This window comes from Danio rerio, chromosome 13, assembly GCF_049306965.1.
Source record: "Danio rerio strain Tuebingen ecotype United States chromosome 13, GRCz12tu, whole genome shotgun sequence".
Lineage (NCBI taxonomy): Eukaryota > Metazoa > Chordata > Actinopteri > Cypriniformes > Danionidae > Danio > Danio rerio.
Window position 1 is genome coordinate 56,420,001 of NC_133188.1, and position 20,068 is coordinate 56,440,068.

A 20,068-nucleotide genomic window follows, 5' to 3' on the forward strand; every position below is an offset into this window, starting at 1 on the left:
AGTGTGTGTGCTTCAGTGTGAGTGTGTGTTGATGTGGGTGGGGCTTTCCCCCTCTGATGACACGTACAGCAGGAGAATGTCAATCAAAGTGTGTGTGAGTGTGTGAGTGTTGTCCAGAGCAGCTGTGAATCCAGCAGTGAACACACTCTCTGAGCCGCGCTTGACTCTATGAGGTCACTCTTTAATTACAGCAGTTCTGATCAGCGATTGTGATGATGATGATGATGATGATGATGATGATGAGAAATGAATGTGATTATGAGTTCATCAGTTGTGAATATGACTGGATTAATCCTCTCTCTGGCTGAGGTGAGGGTCAGATGTTCAGACGCGTGCGCAGCTGAGGGTGTTTCAGTGACGTGTGGCTGATGAGTGCAGGATGAGGACAGAAGAGCAGATCTGACACAGATGATGGAATATAGACTAATAATTGAAGAGTCAGCTCACCCAAAACTCAACATGCTCCATCATTTACTCACTCCTGACTTGCATTTAACCTTTATTTATTTATTTATTGAACCGTATCTTTCTTTCCTGTTGAACACACGAGCAGATGTTTAGAAGAATGCTGGAAACCGGTAACCATTGACTGACAGTTGTTTTTCCTACTATGGAAGTCAATGGTTACCGGTTTCCAGCATTCTTCAAAACATCTGCTCTTGTGTTTAACAGAGGAAAGAAACTCTTGCAGTTTTGGAAACACTGGAGGATGAGTGAAGAGTGAACAGACAGTGTTTAATTCTACAGTGAACTGACCCTTTACATAAAACTGATGCTCATAACAGCCTGATGAAGAGCACAACACACGAGCAAACTGATGAAGATGATGATGAAGACACACACACACACACACCTTAAAACACACAATTCCACACAAAAGACTTTACACATCAACACACACACACACACACACACAATTTACAAATTAACAAACACACACACACTTCATATTCCCACATAAACAACTTTATACACTAACACACATTCACACACACACACACAAAACTTCACACACATCTAACATTAACACACACACACACTGGTGAAACACAGCAGACTGATCCACACGACAGCTGACAGCCATCTGAACACTGCTGAGTGTGTGTGTGTGTGAGCGAGAGAGAGACGTCATCAGTCCCACCCTTGCACACACACAGATGGGTGGGAGAGGAAGAAGCAGTAGCTCTACAGAAACACACACACACACACACGCACGCATGCATGCACGCACACGCGGCAAAATCTTTACTCAGTCCATTTTATTTCAGCACAAACACACAAACACACACACACACACACACACACACACACACACACACACACACACACACACACACACACACACACACGCTTTCTGTACACACTGATCTGAGCTTCAGTTCGCAGAGAAATGAGGATGCTGATGATGAAGAGCGGGTCACTGAGCTATTACTGTCTCTTTAAGAGAGGCCAGAGCCGCTTCAGCTGGAAAATCTTTATTCCATCACCACAGTGTGTGTGTGTGTGTGATGCTGCCAGCAGCACAGTGTGTGTGGGTGTGTGTGTATACATGCAGCGAAACAGAGAGAGTGTGAAGGGCGAGATGATGATGATGTAAGAGGTACAACTGAAGAGCGCAAGCGTTCTCTCTCACACACACACACACACACACACACACACACACACACACACACACACACACACACACACACACACACACACACACACACACACAGACGAATGCGTCTGACTGCAAACACAAGCTCCTGCAGCAACTTTCACAGTTCACTGTGTTGGTAGGTTCAGGCTTGGTGAACTCTGACCTGTGAAATCACATCACATGACTGTGCGAGACCAATCGAGGATCAGAACATGAGCTCTCTGCACAGAACTTTAAAACCTGGAGCAGTCGCTCGCTTCTTTACATGTCTGATCATCACACAGTGTATACACCCCTGATGCAGCGGCTACACACACACACACACACACACACACACACACACACACACACACACACACACAGAACCGGTCGGACAGGTCACACCAGTACAGACACACAGCAGAGTGACACCAGTGTGGATTATGATGATGGAGCAGTCCAAAGCTGAGAAACAGACACGCCCATCACCCGCTAGACCCCGCCCACCCCTTAATATCAGCTGTAGATACTAGACACGCCCCTGACTGCTGATTGGCAAAAGTGTGTTTTGGGACTTCAACTGCCAAGATGTATGATCTGTACTGCACACACACACACACACACACACACACACACACACACACACACACACACACACACACACACACACACACACACACCTGCAGGCTTCACAATCACTACAGGCCATCATATCAGAGTCTGATCATCATGATTGATTAACCACACAATAAAAACTCCACACACACACACACACACACACACACACACACACACACACACACACACACACACACACACTGACAATCTCTCACACACACACTCTCACACACACACACACACACACACTCTCTCTCTATCTCTCTCAAACACACACACGGTCTCTCTCTTTGTCTTACACACACATACACTTTCCTTCTCTCACTCGCACACACTGACGATCTCTGGCACACACACACACACACACACACACACACACACACACACCTCATCACAGACCGCCAACGCGCCTAATCATTGCTCAAACATACACACACCGCAGAAGCAAACAAACTCATCACCAGTGGACACACACACACCTCAGCACACACGCGCGCGCTCTACAGCAGCTTCACACACCTGAATCTGTCGCTTTGTCCGGGCTCTCTCGAAGCCCCTTTAATTCCAAGATGTCCACTGTGGATGTGACTCTGCGCATGCGCACACGCACAGCCGCGTCGGTACAAATGACGTCACTCTGCCAGGCGGCGGTTTTCATACGGGCGTGGCCAACACAACCAATAAACAACACTATTCAGAGAGACATCCCATAATAGATCATCAATAAAGCAGTCAGAGGATATCGAATATGTCTGATAACACTCATCACCGTAACACTGGAGTCTGTGAGCAACACCAGCGCAGACTGCAGTGTGGACTACAGAGAACTGATGAGCTGTAATAAACACTGTCGTAGACTTCAGCTTTACTCAATCTATGACATATCGACGCTATTATATTTAAAAATATATGACACATTATTATCAGCAGAATTGTTGCTGTTCTAATAGTAAACTATCAACATTAATATAGCGATATATTTAATTTAGATGTGTTGATGTGCGAGCAGCAGGAGGCAGTGCGCATGCGCGGGCTGTAGCAGCAGCGCTGATGACGCGATCGGAGCGCGCCGCGGCAGCGTGAAGCTCGTGAAGGACAGCCTGTGTGGATTCATTATACTGATGCTCCTTCATCATCGCGGTGAGTGATCAGACGCGCTCCTCGCTGACATTATGTGTGTTTATAGCGCTGAATCTCCATCAGACATACCGCTGCTGTCCTCTCCTGCGCGGATCAGGTCTGATTCTCACAGGTTCTGCGCAGATATCAGCATGTAGCGGAGGGTGATGATGATGATGATGATGATGATGATGATGAGCGGTGTACTGTTCTGTTCTCATCACTGTAGGCGCTCTGCTGTCCTCCATGTGCAGCTTCATCACTGTTCCAGCGTCACATCTGAGCATTGATAACTGATGAAGCTCATCCGGGACTCGCCTGTCACATGGGCCATTAGCCAATATATTTGGTTGCTAAGGCGTTGCTAGAGTGTTACAGGTAGTTGGAAATGTATTGTTAGGGTATTCTGAGTGGTTGCTAGGCAGTTGCTAGGGTATTTTAGGTGGTTGCTAGGGTATTCTGAGCGGTTCCTAGGGTGTTTTATGTGGTTGCTTAAATGCTGCTAGGTTGTTCTGAGTGGTTGCTAAGTCATTGCTGGGAGGTTGCTAAGGTGTTCCTAAGTAGTTGCTAGGTTCTAATTTGTTATTAAGATGTTGCTAGGGAGTTCTGAGTGGATCTTAGGTAGTTGCTAGGGTATTTTAGGTGGTTGTAACGGTGTTGCTTGGATATTCTGAGTGGTTGCTAGGCAGTTGCTAGGGTGTTTTATGAGGTTGCTAAGCCCTTGCTAGGAGACTGCTAAGATGTTCTGTGGTAGTTGCTAGGTTGTTCTGAGGGGTTGCTAATGCGTTGCTAGGCGGTTCCTAAGGTGTTCTAAGTGGTTGCTAAGGCTGTAGCTAAGATATTCTGAGTGTTTGCTAAAGCGTTGCTAGGTGTTTGCCAAGGTGTTCTGATTAGTTGCTGAACCATTGCTAGGTGGTTTCTAGGTTGTTCTGAGTGGTTGCTAAGCCGAAGCTAGGGTGTTCTAGATGGTTGCCAAGCTGTTGCTAGGGTGTTCTGATTAGTTGCTAAAGCATTGCTATGTGGTTGCTAGGGTGTTTTGAGTGGTTTCTAAGCCTTTACCAGGGTGTTTTTGGTGGTTGCTAAGGTGTTGCTAGGTGGTTGTTAGGATGTCCTCAGTGGTTGCTAAGCCGTTGCTAAGGTGCTTTGAGTGGTTGCTAAGGCATTCTTAGCATGTTCTGAATGGTTACTAAAGCGTTGCTAGGTGGTTGCTTTTTGTGTTCTAGTTGGCTACAAACATCACCTGAATGACTGGCGCCATCTAGTGTCTGAATAATGTGCAGGTTAGTCTATACTCCATCAGGGCTCTGTGTCTGATTGATTATTGATTATTGATTGTGTTCAGGTCCAGGATGAGTGTGGGTCTGCTGTCGTCTGCTCTGAGGGCTCTGAGTCTGATTGATTATTGATTATTGATTGTGTTCAGGTCCAGGATGAGTGTGGGTTTGCTGTCGTCTGCTCTGAGTCTGATTGATTATTGATTATTGATTGTGTTCAGGTCCAGGATGAGTGTGGGTCTGCTGTCGTCTGCTCTGAGGGCTCTGAGTCTGATTGATTATTGATTATTGATTGTGTTCAGGTCCAGGATGAGTGTGGGTTTGCTGTCGTCTGCTCTGAGTCTGATTGATTATTGATTATTGATTGTGTTCAGGTCCAGGATGAGTGTGGGTCTGCTGTCGTCTGCTCTGAGGGCTCTGTGTCTGATTGATTATTGATTATTGATTGTGTTCAGGTCCAGGATGAGTGTGGGTTTGCTGTCGTCTGCTCTGAGTCTGATTGATTATTGATTATTGATTGTGTTCAGGTCCAGGATGAGTGTGGGTCTGCTGTCGTCTGCTCTGAGGGCTCTGTGTCTGATTGATTATTGATTATTGATTGTGTTCAGGTCCAGGATGAGTGTGGGTTTGCTGTCGTCTGCTCTGAGTCTGATTGATTATTGATTATTGATTGTGTTCAGGTCCAGGATGAGTGTGGGTCTGCTGTCGTCTGCGCTGAGGGCTCTGTGTCTGATTGATTATTGATTGTGTTCAGGTCCAGGATGAGTGTGGGTCTGCTGTCGTCTGCGCTGAGGGCTCTGTGTCTGATTGATTATTGATTATTGATTGTGTTCAGGTCCAGGATGAGTGTGGGTCTGCTGTCGTCTGCGCTGAGGGCTCTGTGTCTGATTGATTATTGATTATTGATTGTGTTCAGGTCCAGGATGAGTGTGAGTCTGCTGTCGTCTGCTCTAAGGGCTCTGTGTCTGATTGATTATTGATTATTGATTGTGTTCAGGTCCAGGATGAGTGTGAGTCTGCTGTCGTCTGCTCTGAGGGCTCTGTGTCTGATTGATTATTGATTATTGATTGTGTTCAGGTCCAGGATGAGTGTGAGTCTGCTGTCGTCTGCTCTGAGGTCTCTTTGTTTGATTGATTATTGATTATTGATTGTGTTCAGGTCCAGGATGAGTGTGGGTCTGCTGTCGTCTGCTCTGAGGGCTCTGTGTCTGATTGATTATTGATTATTGATTGTGTTCAGGTCCAGGATGAGTGTGGGTCTGCTGTCGTCTGCGCTGAGGGCTCTGTGTCTGATTGATTATTGATTGTGTTCAGGTCCAGGATGAGTGTGGGTCTGCTGTCGTCTGCGCTGAGGGCTCTGTGTCTGATTGATTATTGATTGTGTTCAGGTCCAGGATGAGTGTGAGTCTGCTGTCGTCTGCGCTGAGGGCTCTGTGTCTGATTGATTATTGATTATTGATTGTGTTCAGGTCCAGGATGAGTGTGGGTCTGCTGTCGTCTGCGCTGAGGGCTCTGTGTCTGATTGATTATTGATTATTGATTGTGTTCAGGTCCAGGATGAGTGTGGGTCTGCTGTCGTCTGCTCTGAGGGCTCTGTGTCTGATTGATTATTGATTATTGATTGTGTTCAGGTCCAGGATGAGTGTGGGTCTGCTGTCGTCTGCGCTGAGGGCTCTGTGTCTGATTGATTATTGATTATTGATTGTGTTCAGGTCCAGGATGAGTGTGGGTCTGCTGTCGTCTGCTCTGAGGGCTCTGTGTCTGATTGATTATTGATTATTGATTGTGTTCAGGTCCAGGATGAGTGTGGGTCTGCTGTCGTCTGCTCTGAGGGCTCAGTGTCTGATTGATTATTGATTATTGATTGTGTTCAGGTCCAGGATGAGTGTGGGTCTGCTGTCGTCTGCTCTGAGGGCTCTGTGTCTGTCGGGCTCGCGGACGGTCAGTTCTCAGGTCAGTTCTTCATCTTCTCCATAATCGATATCTGATTGGCTGATCACTGAGCCCTGCTGTGTGTCCTCAGTGGGCGGGACCCTCGGCTGCTGCGAGCGCTCTGGTTGGCTGCCGCGGCTTCATGACGAGTGTGTGTCAGCTGCAGAACCGCACGCTGTGGAAGCAGAGGGAGAAATACACCATCCGGCCAATCGGCATGAAGAAGACTGGAGGACGAGACCACACGGGTCAGACGCCGCACCACCACCACATCATCACACGTGCAGTACATGAGTGTCAGACCTGTGCTCTATATGGAAATGTGCTCAGTGTGTGTGTGTGTGTGTGTGTGTGTGTGTGTGTGTGTGTGTGTGTGTGTGCGCAGGCAGGATAAAGACCCATGGTATCGGCGGCGGACACAAGCAGCGGCACCGCATCATTGATTTCCAGCGTCTGCGCAGTGAGCCGGGGAAAGAGCAGCCGGTGATGGTGGAGAAGGTGCTGGAGGTCCGGTACGACCCCTGCAGGTCAGCGTCTACACCCCTCTGCCTGCCTGTGTGTGTGTGTGTGTGTGACTGACGCTGATGTGTGTGTGTGTGTGTGTCTGTGTGTGTTGGTCAGGTCCGCAGACATCGCTCTGGTGGCCGGAGGGAACCGTAAGCGCTGGATCATCGCCAGCCAGAACATGGAGGCGGGAGACCTGATCCAGAGCTGCCGGGGCATCGGGCGCATGGCGGTGCTGGCGCAGGAGGGAGATGCCCATCCGGTGGGCGCGCTACCCGTGGGCACACTTATACACAACCTGGAGCTGTTCCCGGGCAGAGGAGCGCAGTACATCCGGGCCGCAGGTCAGACACACACACACACACACTGATGAACACTAGGAGTGTGAGAGGAGGCTGTGGCGCTGCGATTCTTCCTCCAGCAAATCTGAGCGGAGCCCTTCATCAGCTTCTCAAACCCCTGCACTGCACTGCACTGCACACTCCTCATATCTCGATTCCTCTCTCAGGCTGTCTGTGAGCTGGAGAACTGCAGGTGTTCAGTGCTGTGTTATGAGCGATTGACTGTTGTCTCGATGTTGATCGAGTACAGTGTAGTCGTCTGCTGAATCTGTGAATGTCGGTGTGCTGTAGTTTAGGGGTTCACACACTCCTGCTGCGCTGCTGTGTTTACTGCAGTCACCAGCGCAACACCTCTGCTCCCGCTGCATCAACAGCAGGGTTACTGCAGGCCTCCAGTCTAATATCAGAGCATTATGAATGAAGTGTCAGACCTGCACAGGCTACACGCGGACCACGTTATTCTGTGGCCCAGTTTAATCAGTGTTGTGGAGAGATGTTCTGTCAGTAGTGCACTACAAACTGCCCAGAGCTGAATATACAGAGTACTGAGCGCATGTGCTGTCGTGTGTCTGTCTGCTACTGCTGAGTGTGTGTGTGTGTGTGAGTGTGTGTGTGTGAACATGTTGAATAGCAGATGACCAGTGAGAGGATCTAAACCTCTCTAAATCAGAATCTGCACACACTGAATAAAGCGCTTCACCTGCCTTCACTGATGTGTCTATCACCTGCTGTAAGAGGAATACTCTGACTGTATGAGCGAGCGCAGAGCAGCGTCTCCTCAACACTAACCTTTATATTTACCTCAGTGGAGTTGAGGATGTACCTGGAGGAGGTGAGCCGGTGTCCATCACAGCTGCAGGTGTGGTGCTCTGCATGCAGGTTTTGTTTCTCGATGTGGTGTTTCCTGCAGTTGTCAAGAGTTCCTCAATCGTTTGGTTTAACCGGATCTTCTAAGTGAACCGGTCGACCAGTTCAGTAAACTGAGCAGAGCTGTCGTGAAACGGTTTGTGTCTTCAGTACTATCATACCGGATCCCCTGTGCCTGGAAATAAACCCGTATCAGTGAGTAGATTCAGCCGGTAGAACAGTACACTGACCCATCTGCTGTGGAGAACACACCTGATGATGATGATGATGATGAGTGTGAGCCGTCTGTTTCGTCGCTGCATGCTCTCTCGTGGACTGTGATTCCGCCTGACTGAGCTCTCGTTTATTCTGCAATATACTGTGTTTAAGCCAATTCAGCAGAGTAAAGACTCACTCCAATAATACGGCTGATTTTAAAAGTGATGCGATACTTTACTCATTACAGGGCAAAAGTTCTATTATTACATAACATGTGTTATTAATAACCACCAACACTGGGTAAAACATTGAAAACTAATGTTACAGTGAGGAAGATGATTAAACAGCATGTCTATATATGGAAACAGAGTTAATAAATAAATCTTTGTTACAGCTTGGAGTGATGATGAATGGATGAATGTTGGCCAGATTGGGTAGCTTTTCATGGACAGAGGAAAGTGGAGACCTGTTTAGAGGGATTTCAGACCAACAACACAATAGTTCAGACACTTTAAGACTTTTTAAGGCCTAAAATTTAGATTTTGAAATGTAAGAGTTTATTAGACCCTGCAGACCCCCTGAGCAGATGCTGCACCATCATTACAGATGATTTAATCTGTGTGAAGCCTCTATCTGCCCACACTGATGTGCGCTGAGTGTGTGATAGAGCCGATCAGACAAACACACATGCTCATGTATTTGGGTTTGTTCTTCAGAATTGCTCTATTTTTGTGATATATTTAAAGCCTGTTCCTCCTGAATACCTCTTCATAACATAATTATTTATTCAATAACAGCATAGAGCCTCTAGTTCTGGGTAAAGTTGTAGAGATGTACATGGATGGAGGAATAAATAGGAATAATGCAGGTTGAGAATGGAATGGAGGTGATGCAGTGGCGCAGTAGGTAGTGCTGTCGCCTCAGCATGAAGGTTGTTGGTTTGAGTCTCGGCTGGGTCTGTGTGGAGTTTGCATGTTCTCCCTGCGTTCAGGTGGGTTTCCTCTGCGGTACAGGTGAATTAGGTAAGCTAGATTGTCCATAGTGTATGAGTGTGAATGAGTGTGTGTGGATGCTTCCCAGAGATGGGTTGCAGCTGGAAGGGCAGCCGCTGTGTAAAACATATGCTGGATAAGTTGGTGGTTCATACCGCTGTGGCAGCCCCAGATTAATAAAGGGACTAAGCTGAAAATGAATGACTGGAATGGTGAAGGTTCAGTGATCTGACCAGGACGCCACGCTTTCACCCAGGCCTGCTCTGCTGGAGAGAGATCTGCTCCTCTGCACGCCTGTAAAGCCCCAGAGGATTATGGTGTGAGTTTATTGGAAACTTCTGATTCATGCTGCTTCTGGGTGGAGGGTGCTGGAATATGGCCCTGCTCACCGGTTAGCCCTTTACTTCAGCAGCTCATGTGTTTCCCTCAGTGTTCCTCTGCTGAGCGTCTCGTCAGTCTTAGCTATATTGATCATCTCACTGCTGTTTCTGCATCTTCTGTTGTTTGGTATGTCCTGCGCTGTGCTCATCTTGTGGTGAAAGTGCTTAATGAATGGGTGAACCTGCAGTAGATGATGATGATGATGATGATGATCTGGTCTACAGGAACATGTGGAGTGCTGCTGCGGAAGGTGAGCGGCACCGCCATCATTCAGCTTCCCTCTAAACACCAGATTCAGGTGAGATTGAACAGACAAGTTTACATCACGCCCACAGCAAAACTCTTCATCATCAAAATATCACAAGTTTGAGCAAACACTGCAGTCAGACAAACACAGCTTCATGTTGAGGATCAGACATGCACTTACACATGATTTATTTGCCATGTGTTCTGTCCATATAGGGAGTCTGTGCTTGATTATAGCTGCACACACTGGCGCCCCCTGCTGGATACACACTCTGCACACGCAACACACACCTGTCCAGGGGCCTCATGTACGAAGACTTGCGTGGAAATCATACTAAAACATTACGTACGCACAAACCTGTAAATGTGTGTACGCAGTGTTTCATACATCTGAATTTTTTTCTGCGTGCGCACATTTACAGCTTTGTGCGTACGCAATGTTTTAGTATGATTTCCACGCAAGTCTTCGTACATGAGGAATCTCACGCATATTCTTTTGTACATCCGAATGAACGTGAAACTGAGCGCAACATGCACGAGCACAAAACCCCTCCCTGCCTCCTCCCCTGTATGAATATGCTAATGACTATGCTAATGGCAAAACCCAACGAAAAAGCAACGGCAAAAGCAAACAAGAGGAGAAACTTTGAACAGAATGTGAACTGGAGGTGCTGCTTTCAGAGGTAGACCGGAGAAAAGCGGTGTTATTTGCAAGTTTGTTCTCCGGAATTAACAACAAAAGAAAAAAATAGAGTGGGAGAGTTTAGCTGATACGGTTAACACAGTTAAATCTGAACATCGCACTGAGTGCATTAAAAAAGGAAATAGTGTGGTTTATATCTGTAAAATGTTGCAGTACTCTTAACAGTCTCAGTGGCGCTACTTGTAAGACGCATTTCAACATGTTTTGACACGTTCGAGCTTAAACTCGACTCGAATCCAGTGTCTGATGAACTCTTTCCTCTTTTTTCCCCCGCTACATATCAGATTTTGCCCACTATTTATCACGAGAAAGACAAGTAGGAATCATCAATAAGTTTGTGCATCATATTTTGTTTGCACATTTATTGAATGGAAATGTTTCTGACTCACGCATGTAAATTCATCTTCAGATAGTGTCTTTATAGCAATGTGTGTGCAGTAGATAGCTCAGATTACATTGGGAAAACAGGCGACCGCTGCAAATTGTGCTTTAATGTTTAGCTGGTCAACTGTATGGTATGGAAACCTTATAAACCTGCTAGATGAACCCGTCTCATACAGCTGCCATTGCAAGGATCAGACACTTTGTAGAGAGGAATTTAACACAACTGCCTCTAGGAGTCGCCAATGGAAATAAAACAGACACACACAAAAAATGTGCGTACGCCAGCCATGAAGCTGCGTGAAGCTGCGCACATTCCCACGTTCAGTTCATCGTTAGTAAATCCAAACGTGAGCGATTCTGAGCGTGAAACCTGGCGTACGCAAAGTTTTTGTGCGTACGCAGCGTTGATACATGAGGCCCCTGATGTTTACCCTTCACTATAAGAGTCAAACGAGTGAAAGCTGTGTTTGTCTTGATTTACATTATGCAGATTGCTGAAGTAGATCAGTTAAAGCTTCAGTTCATCATTCTGCCTGTGTATTGTTCATGCATATGGCTGTTAAAATCCGTCTTTCTTCATTATTTCTGAACACAAGTGATAAATTTTCTGCTTGTCTTGAAGATGCCCTAAAGTGTGTGTGTGTGTGTGTGTGTGTGTGTGTGTGTGTGTGTGTGTGTGTGTGTGTGTGTGTGTGTGTGTGTGTGTGTGTGTGTGTGTGTGTGTGTGTGTGTGTGTGTGTGCGCGCAGGTGTTGGAGACGTGTGTGGCGACAGTGGGCCGCGTGTCAAATGTGGATCATAACAAGCGCATCATAGGTAAAGCGGGCACCAACCGCTGGCTGGGCATCAGACCGAGCAGCGGCCGCTGGCAGAGGAAGGGCGGTTGGGCAGGACGCAAGATCAGACCGCTGCCCGCCATGAAGAGCTACATAAACCTGCCCACTGCATCAGCGCGCGCATGAGGACACACACACACACAGATCAGAGCGCTGTGTGTACACCTGTTCACGGCAGCAGTACACACGAGGACACACACACACATCCTGAAAGAACCACACTGACAATCTCTCACAGACAGACACACACACACTCTGGCTGTGCTGAAAGTCTTTTATTGATCAGCTGGTGCGTCTGAAACACACTGAACAGTGAACTCTTCTCTAACAGTAAGGGTCTGTGCTGAAGTGTGGAGTCAGAGCCTGAAACACAGCGGCTCACTCACACCTGACAGACAGACACGGGTGTACAACACACACACAGGGGTTCACCCTCAGCCTGACAGACACAGGTGTACAACACACACACACAGGGGTTCACCATCAGCCTGACCGCATTAATATTATATGTTATGACAATATTAAGTGTGAGGATCTGAGCGGAGCTGCTGTATCTGTGTGCTGAAGATCAGTGTGTGACTCAGATCCTGCATGAACAGAGTCAGCTTTTCCTCTGAGATCAGCTTATTGTTCAGGCTGTTTAGCAGATCAGGCTTGTGTCTCACAGTTTTCTCTTTAATGTGTGGAATAAAGGCAGTTTTGGAGATGATGTTTGAGCTCAGTGTTATTCATCCTCTTTAGACATGATTGATGATTTCATGATTGTCTACAGAACACACCACTGCTGTCCCCTGATTACCCTCATTAGTGAAGCCTGTAAATGTCACTGTAAGCTGAACGCTGGTGTCTGTCTGAATAACCAGTCTGATAGTGTGTGCTGTCATCATGGCAAAGAGAAAACACATCAGTTATTGGAGATTATTGACTAAGGGCTCTGTTTGGATGATCTAGGGGCAAAGTCTAAAGCTCATGGCATTAAGGGTGTCTACAAATCCACTTTAATGATGGATAAATCCAATTCGGCGCGTGCTCTAACAGGGCTGTGCTGATTCTCTTAATGAGTTCCACATTCAACACACACGTTCAGACCCGAACACTAACATGAGCACAACACTAACTCTGACGGGCTGGAAATGCTCCTGAAAGAGATTAATGCGGTAAACACAGTGATGATGGAGATAAAGACCCGTTCACAACACTGAGTATGACACTAACACTGCCGCTCTCTGACTGACTACAGTTACTGCTGAGACAACATTATGAGTGTGTTTTCCCTATAGTACAGCTCTGCTGAACACTGACTGACGCTCACTCTCAGGTGTTTGGTTATTGTCAGATAAAGGCACAGCTAAAGTAGATCCGGCAGGTTTAGAGCACATTACAGCTCCATATCACTCCACTTTACAGATACAACAGTCAGAACATGACAGCAGGAGGAGGAGGAGGAGGACACGGCATCTCAACAGTGGAGTCAGCAGCTCAGAGGAGAAGTAATAATCACCTGCGGATGAGGGGTTACTAGAAACTGACACACACCTGAGAAGTGACACACACTACGCTTCACTGTCTGCACCTCAGCTGTGATGCAGACGCGTGAGCAGTCCATACACTAGATCCTCATGCATCTCAGGCTGCTTTGACAGAATCTCTATCACAGACGTGCTCTAGAAACATCTTCATGATGTCCTGAAGGTGAGCTAACACCGCGGACGATTGGAACAGCATCTCTGGGTGAACTAACCCTTTAAACGAAGCGACGGCCAGCTGATGAGCATGAAATGAATAAAGCAGAGCTGAATATTAACAACATGCGTGAAATAATGCGATAACAAATACAACACAAATGTAAAGTATCATTAGAATCCCTGATAATCTGGACTAGAGCGTTAATATTGGCATGATGAACTCCATAATTCAACATCTGGTCGTTCATTACTCCTCATTAAAGCTGAGAGCGCAGTGGTGCGGCGTGGACGACGATAAATACTCACTATTGGTGTGTTTCAAACCTTGCTGAGTTTCTTCCTTCTGTTGAACACCACTGAAGATATTTTGTTGGAAACCGGTAACCATCGACTTCCACAGCAGGAAAAACGTACTACAGAAGTCAATGGTGACAGGTTTACAGCATTCTTCAAAATCTCTCTCTCTTTAGTGTTGAACAGAACACAGAGGCTCATAATGTTTGACCTACAGAAAGGATGAATAGATGATGCCAGAATGCTGTTAATTGGGTGAACGGACCCCGACCGTGTCCTGTGATGAATGAGTGTGTGTGCTGTAATACCCCTGCTCGTCTGACTCTGTGCTTTAGCAACTACAAAACACCACAAAGACACCAAAACACTTCACAATTGAGCTACAAAATCTGTTTCAATTGGCTCCACACACTCGCCTTCCCATCATGCACCTGACAGCATTCTACACAGGATTTCACAGAAATGATAAGGTGCCTCCCGCTGGCCATCGCAGCACACACGGCTAGAACACAGCTGATGCCGACAGTGTCGACTGAAGCGCCGACTGTGGGTTTCCATGGGAACCTGTTGACCGAGCGCCTCTGGTCAGTGCACACACACACAGTCACACAGGTTTGCTGTAGCCGAACACACCCACGGGGAAGTGTTTGACGTGTGTGGGCCACTGCGCCGCCAGCTGGAAGAACTTGACATCGTTCCACTCCACGCCATCAATGCAGACTGAAACACACACACACACACACACTTTACTTTACATCCAGTGCTGCTGTCAGAAGATTAATCAGCATTAATCCAAAACAGAAGCGTACATATATGTGTGCAGTGTGCATGTTTATTTTGAGTATATGTATATTAATTTGTGTATATATATTCAATTCACTATATATATATACTAGGGCTGCAACTAACAATTATTTTAATAATCAAATAATTTGTTGATTATTTTTTCGATAAATCGGATAAAAAAACAACATGAAAAGCATTCATTTACAACCCTTTATTCAAAAAAGCTCATCCCTGATCTGTTGTAATAATGATAATAATAATAATTATTATAAAAAATGAAGTAGTGTTGTCCTGTTTTCAATCCAAATAACCAAAAAATAAATAAAAATAAAAATATAAAGTCAAACTCAATTCCAGGAGGGCCGCAGCTCTGCAGTTTAGTTTCGACCCTGCTCCAACAAACTTACCTGTAGGATTCAAACAAGCCTGAGTGACTCAATTAGTTTGATCAGGTGTGTTTAATTAGGGTTGTACACTAGACTGTGTGGAGATGCGGCCCTCCAGGAATTGAGTTTGACATGCCTGTTCTAGACAGATATAATAGCATGAGAAAGCATGTATTGTTTTCTCAAAAGTCACCTCCAAATGAAGTCAAGGTTCAACGCCAAGGATTTTTTCTACTGGCCCAATCGGACCAGTGGTTCAGATTTTTACTTGCCCTGCCAATATTTTCACTGGCCCCACCAAAAAAAAAATTAAAGCTATTTCTTAGCCACAAATAAAGCAAAAATGTGTCAAAATGTTTGTAAATCTAATTCAAAGTGTTTTGAAATAAAAGATGGCTAAAGACCGGCCAAACTGACGGCAAACTGTACATCACTTAATTTTTTTAGTCATGGTGTACGCTCGTATATGTCTGCTCCAAGACGTTAGAAACAAATGTTTTCCTTTAGCATCATCATTTGATGTTACCGCCATGTTGCTGTCTCTTCGCTGTACTAATAACATGCTCACAACATCCAATCAGATAAGAAGAACCAAGAAGGTAGCATTTGAAGGCTTGAAACCACAAACTGTTTCTCAACTCTAAAACTGTATTTGCATGCAATTGACAAATAGTCACAGGCAAATTAAACTTTAGTGACAAGGCAGCAGTGGCCCGATCGGGCCAGTAACGATCCTGTCTACTGTCCCGAGCATCTCACACGCTGGCCCCGGGCCATCGGGCAGTCCTTATTGTTGAGCCCTGGAAGTGATTGTTTGCTTAAAACAAGCTAAATTATTTGCCAATGGGGTCAGAAAAATGATCTTAATGAGATATAACCTTAAGCAGAAGTAAGCATCACTTCATTTGCTTATGCCATTTCTCTCGTCTAGTCCTGATTTAAGATTGTTCAGATATTTGGACTGGAAACGAGATGAAATGACTAAGAAAGAAAAGCTTTAGCAGTGCAGCTCTACATGACAACAGAAGGAGAAATGAAGGATTCAGAAAGAGGCGAGTGAATAAACACCTGTCTGTAGTCTTCAATGCAGAGTGACTCCACCAGCGCTGCTTTACTGCTGTTATTAACCCTTTCACTGCTGAGTTTAACAGACTCTGGACCAGGGCTGTTTCTCAATACAGAGAACCCAAAGATCAGACTTGGAAGAACGAACTACTGAGGATTTGACACAATAGCGCTGTTTGACAGATGTGTCCCTTTTATTATGCTTTTCTCTTTTAATTCAGCATATCCACACGCTTGCTTATTCCGTCATCAATAGCGGATATTCCACTTCACTTCCAGTGAGTGTTTAAAAGACGTATAGATGATCTTGACCCTGATCTATAACGTGAGATGGGCATCGCCATGTTTACCTACCATGTTTGACTCATTGATAAAAGCAGAAGACGCGGGATTCAGCACGTACATTCATCAGTTATTGGCCAGCTGGGAGAAGAAGAGACTGAACTATTGTTATGTTCGCTGTGTGATCTGATATAAATAAAACACATCCACAAATTGTATTTGAATGGATTATTAGCCTGTCTTGTGGGTTTTACAAACTCTGAATGTGTTGTTTTACTAGTACTTGTGTGTATTTACATGTCTAAAACATAAAATAAGCATTGGGCGGTAAAAATGCTGCATAACTGTGATAATATGACACGTCTTTCTCTGGCTCAGCACCAGCCAACACACCAAACTCTCAAACTAAACACTTTTCACTTGCTGCTCTAAGGGTTAACAAGCTAACTGAAAGATTATGTGCATTTTAGTTCACTTGCATTTACATTGATTAAACTCTGATGTGATATGATGGGGTGACCTGTGCCTCGACCCCCACAAACTGATAGGTGTGAACTAAATGACCCTTTTACAATCTCAATGGGTATTAGCAAAACAACAGCTGAAACATCTGAAGAGGGTCCTGCTGAGCCTCGTAAACAGAATGGTTTGTTTGATGCTAATATAAAGTACTGTCTCACAGACAGTACTTTGAGTTAAGTTACTTGAAGACCGACGGGTTAACATCACTGCTGAGGAACTGCACTATTGATTGTCTTCAATAAAGTCTTCTCTCCGTAAGAACTTTGGTCAGCTTACTTATTTTATGTATTAGAGTAATCTAATACATTGGCGAGCCACCCAAGAACGGTTAAGCCAAATACAGCAAAATCTAACAATTTGGCGAAGCCAGCCAGGAGAGACTGAAAAGAGGAAAACTCATCAACTGCAACAAGAAATGAACTGAAGAATCTTGGAGAATCTACAGTTAAAGCTGAAGATAAACGGATTTTGTTTGTGGACGAGTCCTGGATCTACATATTGTATCTGTGGACACACTTTATTTTAATCAACTGGATCTCATCTCAAAGATCCTAGTTTGGTGAGTGAAACTTATCAGCTCTCTTAAAGAACCTTTAAAAGAGACATCTTTTATAAGTGACCATTAAAGTAAGCAGATCGACCTGTATATGTAGTGCAGTAAAAAACTAAATACAGTGATAGTATTGCTGATATTTCAGGCTTTTTACTTGATATTTGCAGAAATTGTTAAAGAAACAATTTGGTCCATTTATCAAAAGATTTTGAAAGAGCAGTGGAAATTTTAGGCTTAGTCCATTCTCAGGGTACTTGTAGGAATTATTTAAGAAACAATTTGGTCCTTTCTCATGGAGATTGTAGGAATTGTTGAAAATAATTTGGTCCATTTCCCCATGGGACTGTAGGAGCCATAAAATAGTTTGGGACTGATGTTGCTGCAAGAATTAGGAATTCTTGACTGGGTGCTAATTCAGTAGCCACTATTTTAATTTTGAAAGTAACAGAGCCTTCTGTGATAGAAATCTTAAAAACATTGTAGGTTTGGTTCATTTTCTGGAGTTTGTATGAACTTTTAAATAATCATTCTGGTCCAATCACTAAGATTATGCAGAAGCAGAGCTTGGTCCATTCTCAGCTGTGATTGTAGAGATTGAAAAATAACAGTTTAGCTCCTTTGTCCAAAGATGGTTAGGAGCCATATAAAGCAAACAGAAATAGTTTGAGACTGATATTGCTGCAAGAATTAGGAATTCTTGGCTGTGGGCTAATTCAGTAGCCATTATTGTAATTTTGAAACTGTGTTAAAATATGATGGCATGAAACTGTAAGCTGTTTACCTTAGGTTTAAGGATACAGTAAGATTTAAGTACATTGTTTAAGAGACAAATCTGAAAAAATTACCTAGCCTTCTAAAATAATGCTCAGAAAGAATTGTTAGTAAGCAGAAACTTTCAGACAATTTTAGGCTTGAGACTTTCTCTGAAATTTGTAGAAACTGTTAAAGAATCATTCTGGTCCAATCACTAAGACAGCGTACAAGCAGAGCTTGGTACATTCACTGTTGTGATTGTAGAGATTGTAAAATTAACAGTTCAGTGCATTTGTTCAAAGATTGTTAGGAGTATAAGTAAATAAGACTTGGGACTGAAAGAATAAAGTGCTAATTTAGTAATCACTATTTTAGCTTTGAAACAAAAGTTGGATTTGATCTTTTTGTAGAGTTTGTAGAAACTATTAAAGAATTATTCTGGTCGAATCACTAAGATAATTTAGAAACAGCTTGATAGATTTTTTGTTGTGATTGTAAAAGTAACAGTTGAATACAGTTGTTCTAAGATTGTCAGGAGCCAAATAAGAATTGGGACTGAAAGAATTAAGTGCTATTTTATTAGCCACTATTTTAGCTTTGAAACAATAGTTGGAGTTGTCTGTGTATTTGAAATGGTCTTCAGTATAACAGACTGTTGTTCATTTAAATTTGAATAAGCACCTTTAATATCTCTAACACCTTTTGTTCTGTATTCACACCTCTGAGGGTGTCCTGTACCTACCATGGCTGAGTCTGCAAGGAACTATGCTAATGGAGCTACCCTGAGACCAACATCAGAAAAGCATGGAACAGAACCTCCATGTGTTACCATTGATCAGATGTTGGAAAATCTGAATGCATATTTGGACAAAAGGCTGGGACTGAGGAAGTGTTGTGATGACGTGTGCAAGAAGTACAGTATCAAGCACTCAGAGAGTGGATTATGAGCATTGCCGGACATTAAAAGGGCTTATGGAAAGACACAGCGCTTATGCACAACCACCAAGAAGGATGGATTGTCTGTGATTTTGGTTAAGCAAATTCTTCAACATGAGCATAAGTGTGAGACTGACCGATTGGAACGTGAGAACAAAGCAGAGAAAGTCAAAGTTCGAGCACTGGCTGAACAATTGCAAAACTTAAAGAAGGATAAAGAAAGACTGGAAAATGAAAACAACAAGCTATTGACTTTGATCTCCAAACAGCTGGAATCAAGATTTTCAAGCAGCTTTGTTGACAGTGAGGCTGATCTTTCCATCAACACCTGTGTTCATGACCAAGTGAACTCAAAGATTAGATTAGCTCCTGTGATTGTCAAACACAGAAGGACTAACGTTGAAATTGACAATGAGGAGGGCTATGAAGACAATGGAGAGAGACTAACTCGCACTGTGACAAAATTGGTAAAGAAGTATGTTCCATACAGGACATACCATCCAGCTACTCCAGAGCAAGTTGACAAATGGTCAAAAGAGCTGCCAGATGTATACAAACAACCACGAAAGGTTTGGCAGTTTCTTCAACGACTGCAGAAAATCTACATTTTACATCCACTAGACGGTGTGATGGTTCTTAATGTCACCCTAAGAGACAGTGACCAAAAGAGACTAACAGAAAGTGTTGAAAGAAGGATTGGTGAATCACAAGAAAACATAGAGTATGGATGGGGAGCCATAAAAAACTTCTTGTTTGAACTGAAACCTGCAGAGGTCAATTGGGCAAGAATTACC

At 44.4% G+C, this 20,068-nt stretch overlaps 3 protein-coding genes across 44 annotated transcripts in view; 1 reads left to right on the forward strand and 2 right to left on the reverse strand.

Annotated features, from left to right (window-relative positions):
- Positions 1-2,836, reverse strand: part of klc1b (kinesin light chain 1b) — a 29,583-nt gene extending 26,747 nt beyond the window's left edge. Inside the window, exon 1 of one of the 2 annotated variants that reach the window (XR_012388446.1) lies at positions 2,756-2,836. The gene's annotated coding sequence lies outside the window, so the exon portion shown is untranslated. 2 annotated transcript variants of the gene reach the window in all.
- A 406-nt stretch (positions 2,837-3,242) lies between these two features.
- On the forward strand, positions 3,243-12,721 carry mrpl2 (mitochondrial ribosomal protein L2). Of its 3 annotated transcripts, XR_011005846.1 has the most exons (8): positions 3,313-3,376; positions 6,504-6,582; positions 6,653-6,809; positions 6,947-7,088; positions 7,183-7,409; positions 10,069-10,142; positions 11,926-12,417; positions 12,465-12,721. XR_011005846.1 is itself a non-coding variant. In NM_001327785.1 (7 exons), exons 2-7 carry the CDS (start codon positions 6,511-6,513, stop codon positions 12,136-12,138), a joined length of 885 nt encoding a protein of 294 aa, NP_001314714.1. In that variant the 5' UTR covers positions 3,243-3,376; positions 6,504-6,510; the 3' UTR covers positions 12,139-12,721. The 3 variants fall into 3 exon arrangements, 2 of the variants coding, with proteins under 2 accessions (NP_001314714.1, XP_068069022.1); NM_001327785.1 differs by having other exon boundaries at positions 3,243-3,376; positions 11,926-12,721; XM_068212921.1 differs by having other exon boundaries at positions 6,504-6,570; positions 11,926-12,721.
- zmp:0000000755 overlaps positions 8,681-20,068 on the reverse strand; it is a 43,760-nt gene continuing 32,372 nt past the window's right edge. For 17 of the 39 annotated variants that reach the window (XR_012389027.1, XR_012389029.1, XR_012389030.1 and 14 more), the window contains one exon: positions 12,273-14,711. Coding sequence is in view for 21 of the 39 variants with exons in the window: in XM_073920382.1 (XP_073776483.1) it covers positions 14,596-14,711 (116 nt within the window). In the remaining 18 variants the exon portion in view is untranslated. Of the gene's footprint in view, positions 10,126-12,272; positions 14,712-20,068 lie in introns of those variants that run through there. The other 22 variants (XM_073920384.1, XM_073920379.1, XM_073920378.1 and 19 more) reach the window with 11 other exon arrangements.

Bases quoted from the DNA above. Each gene is read 5' to 3' on its own strand.
- mrpl2 (NM_001327785.1), top strand. From the start codon at position 6,511: ATGAGTGTGGGTCTGCTGTCGTCTGCTCTGAGGGCTCTGTGTCTGTCG. The intron at 6,583-6,652 runs GTCAGTTCTTCA...GTGTGTCCTCAG, and splicing joins CGCGGACGGTCAGTTCTCAG to TGGGCGGGACCCTCGGCTGC. The intron at 7,089-7,182 runs GTCAGCGTCTAC...TGTGTTGGTCAG, and splicing joins GTCCGGTACGACCCCTGCAG to GTCCGCAGACATCGCTCTGG.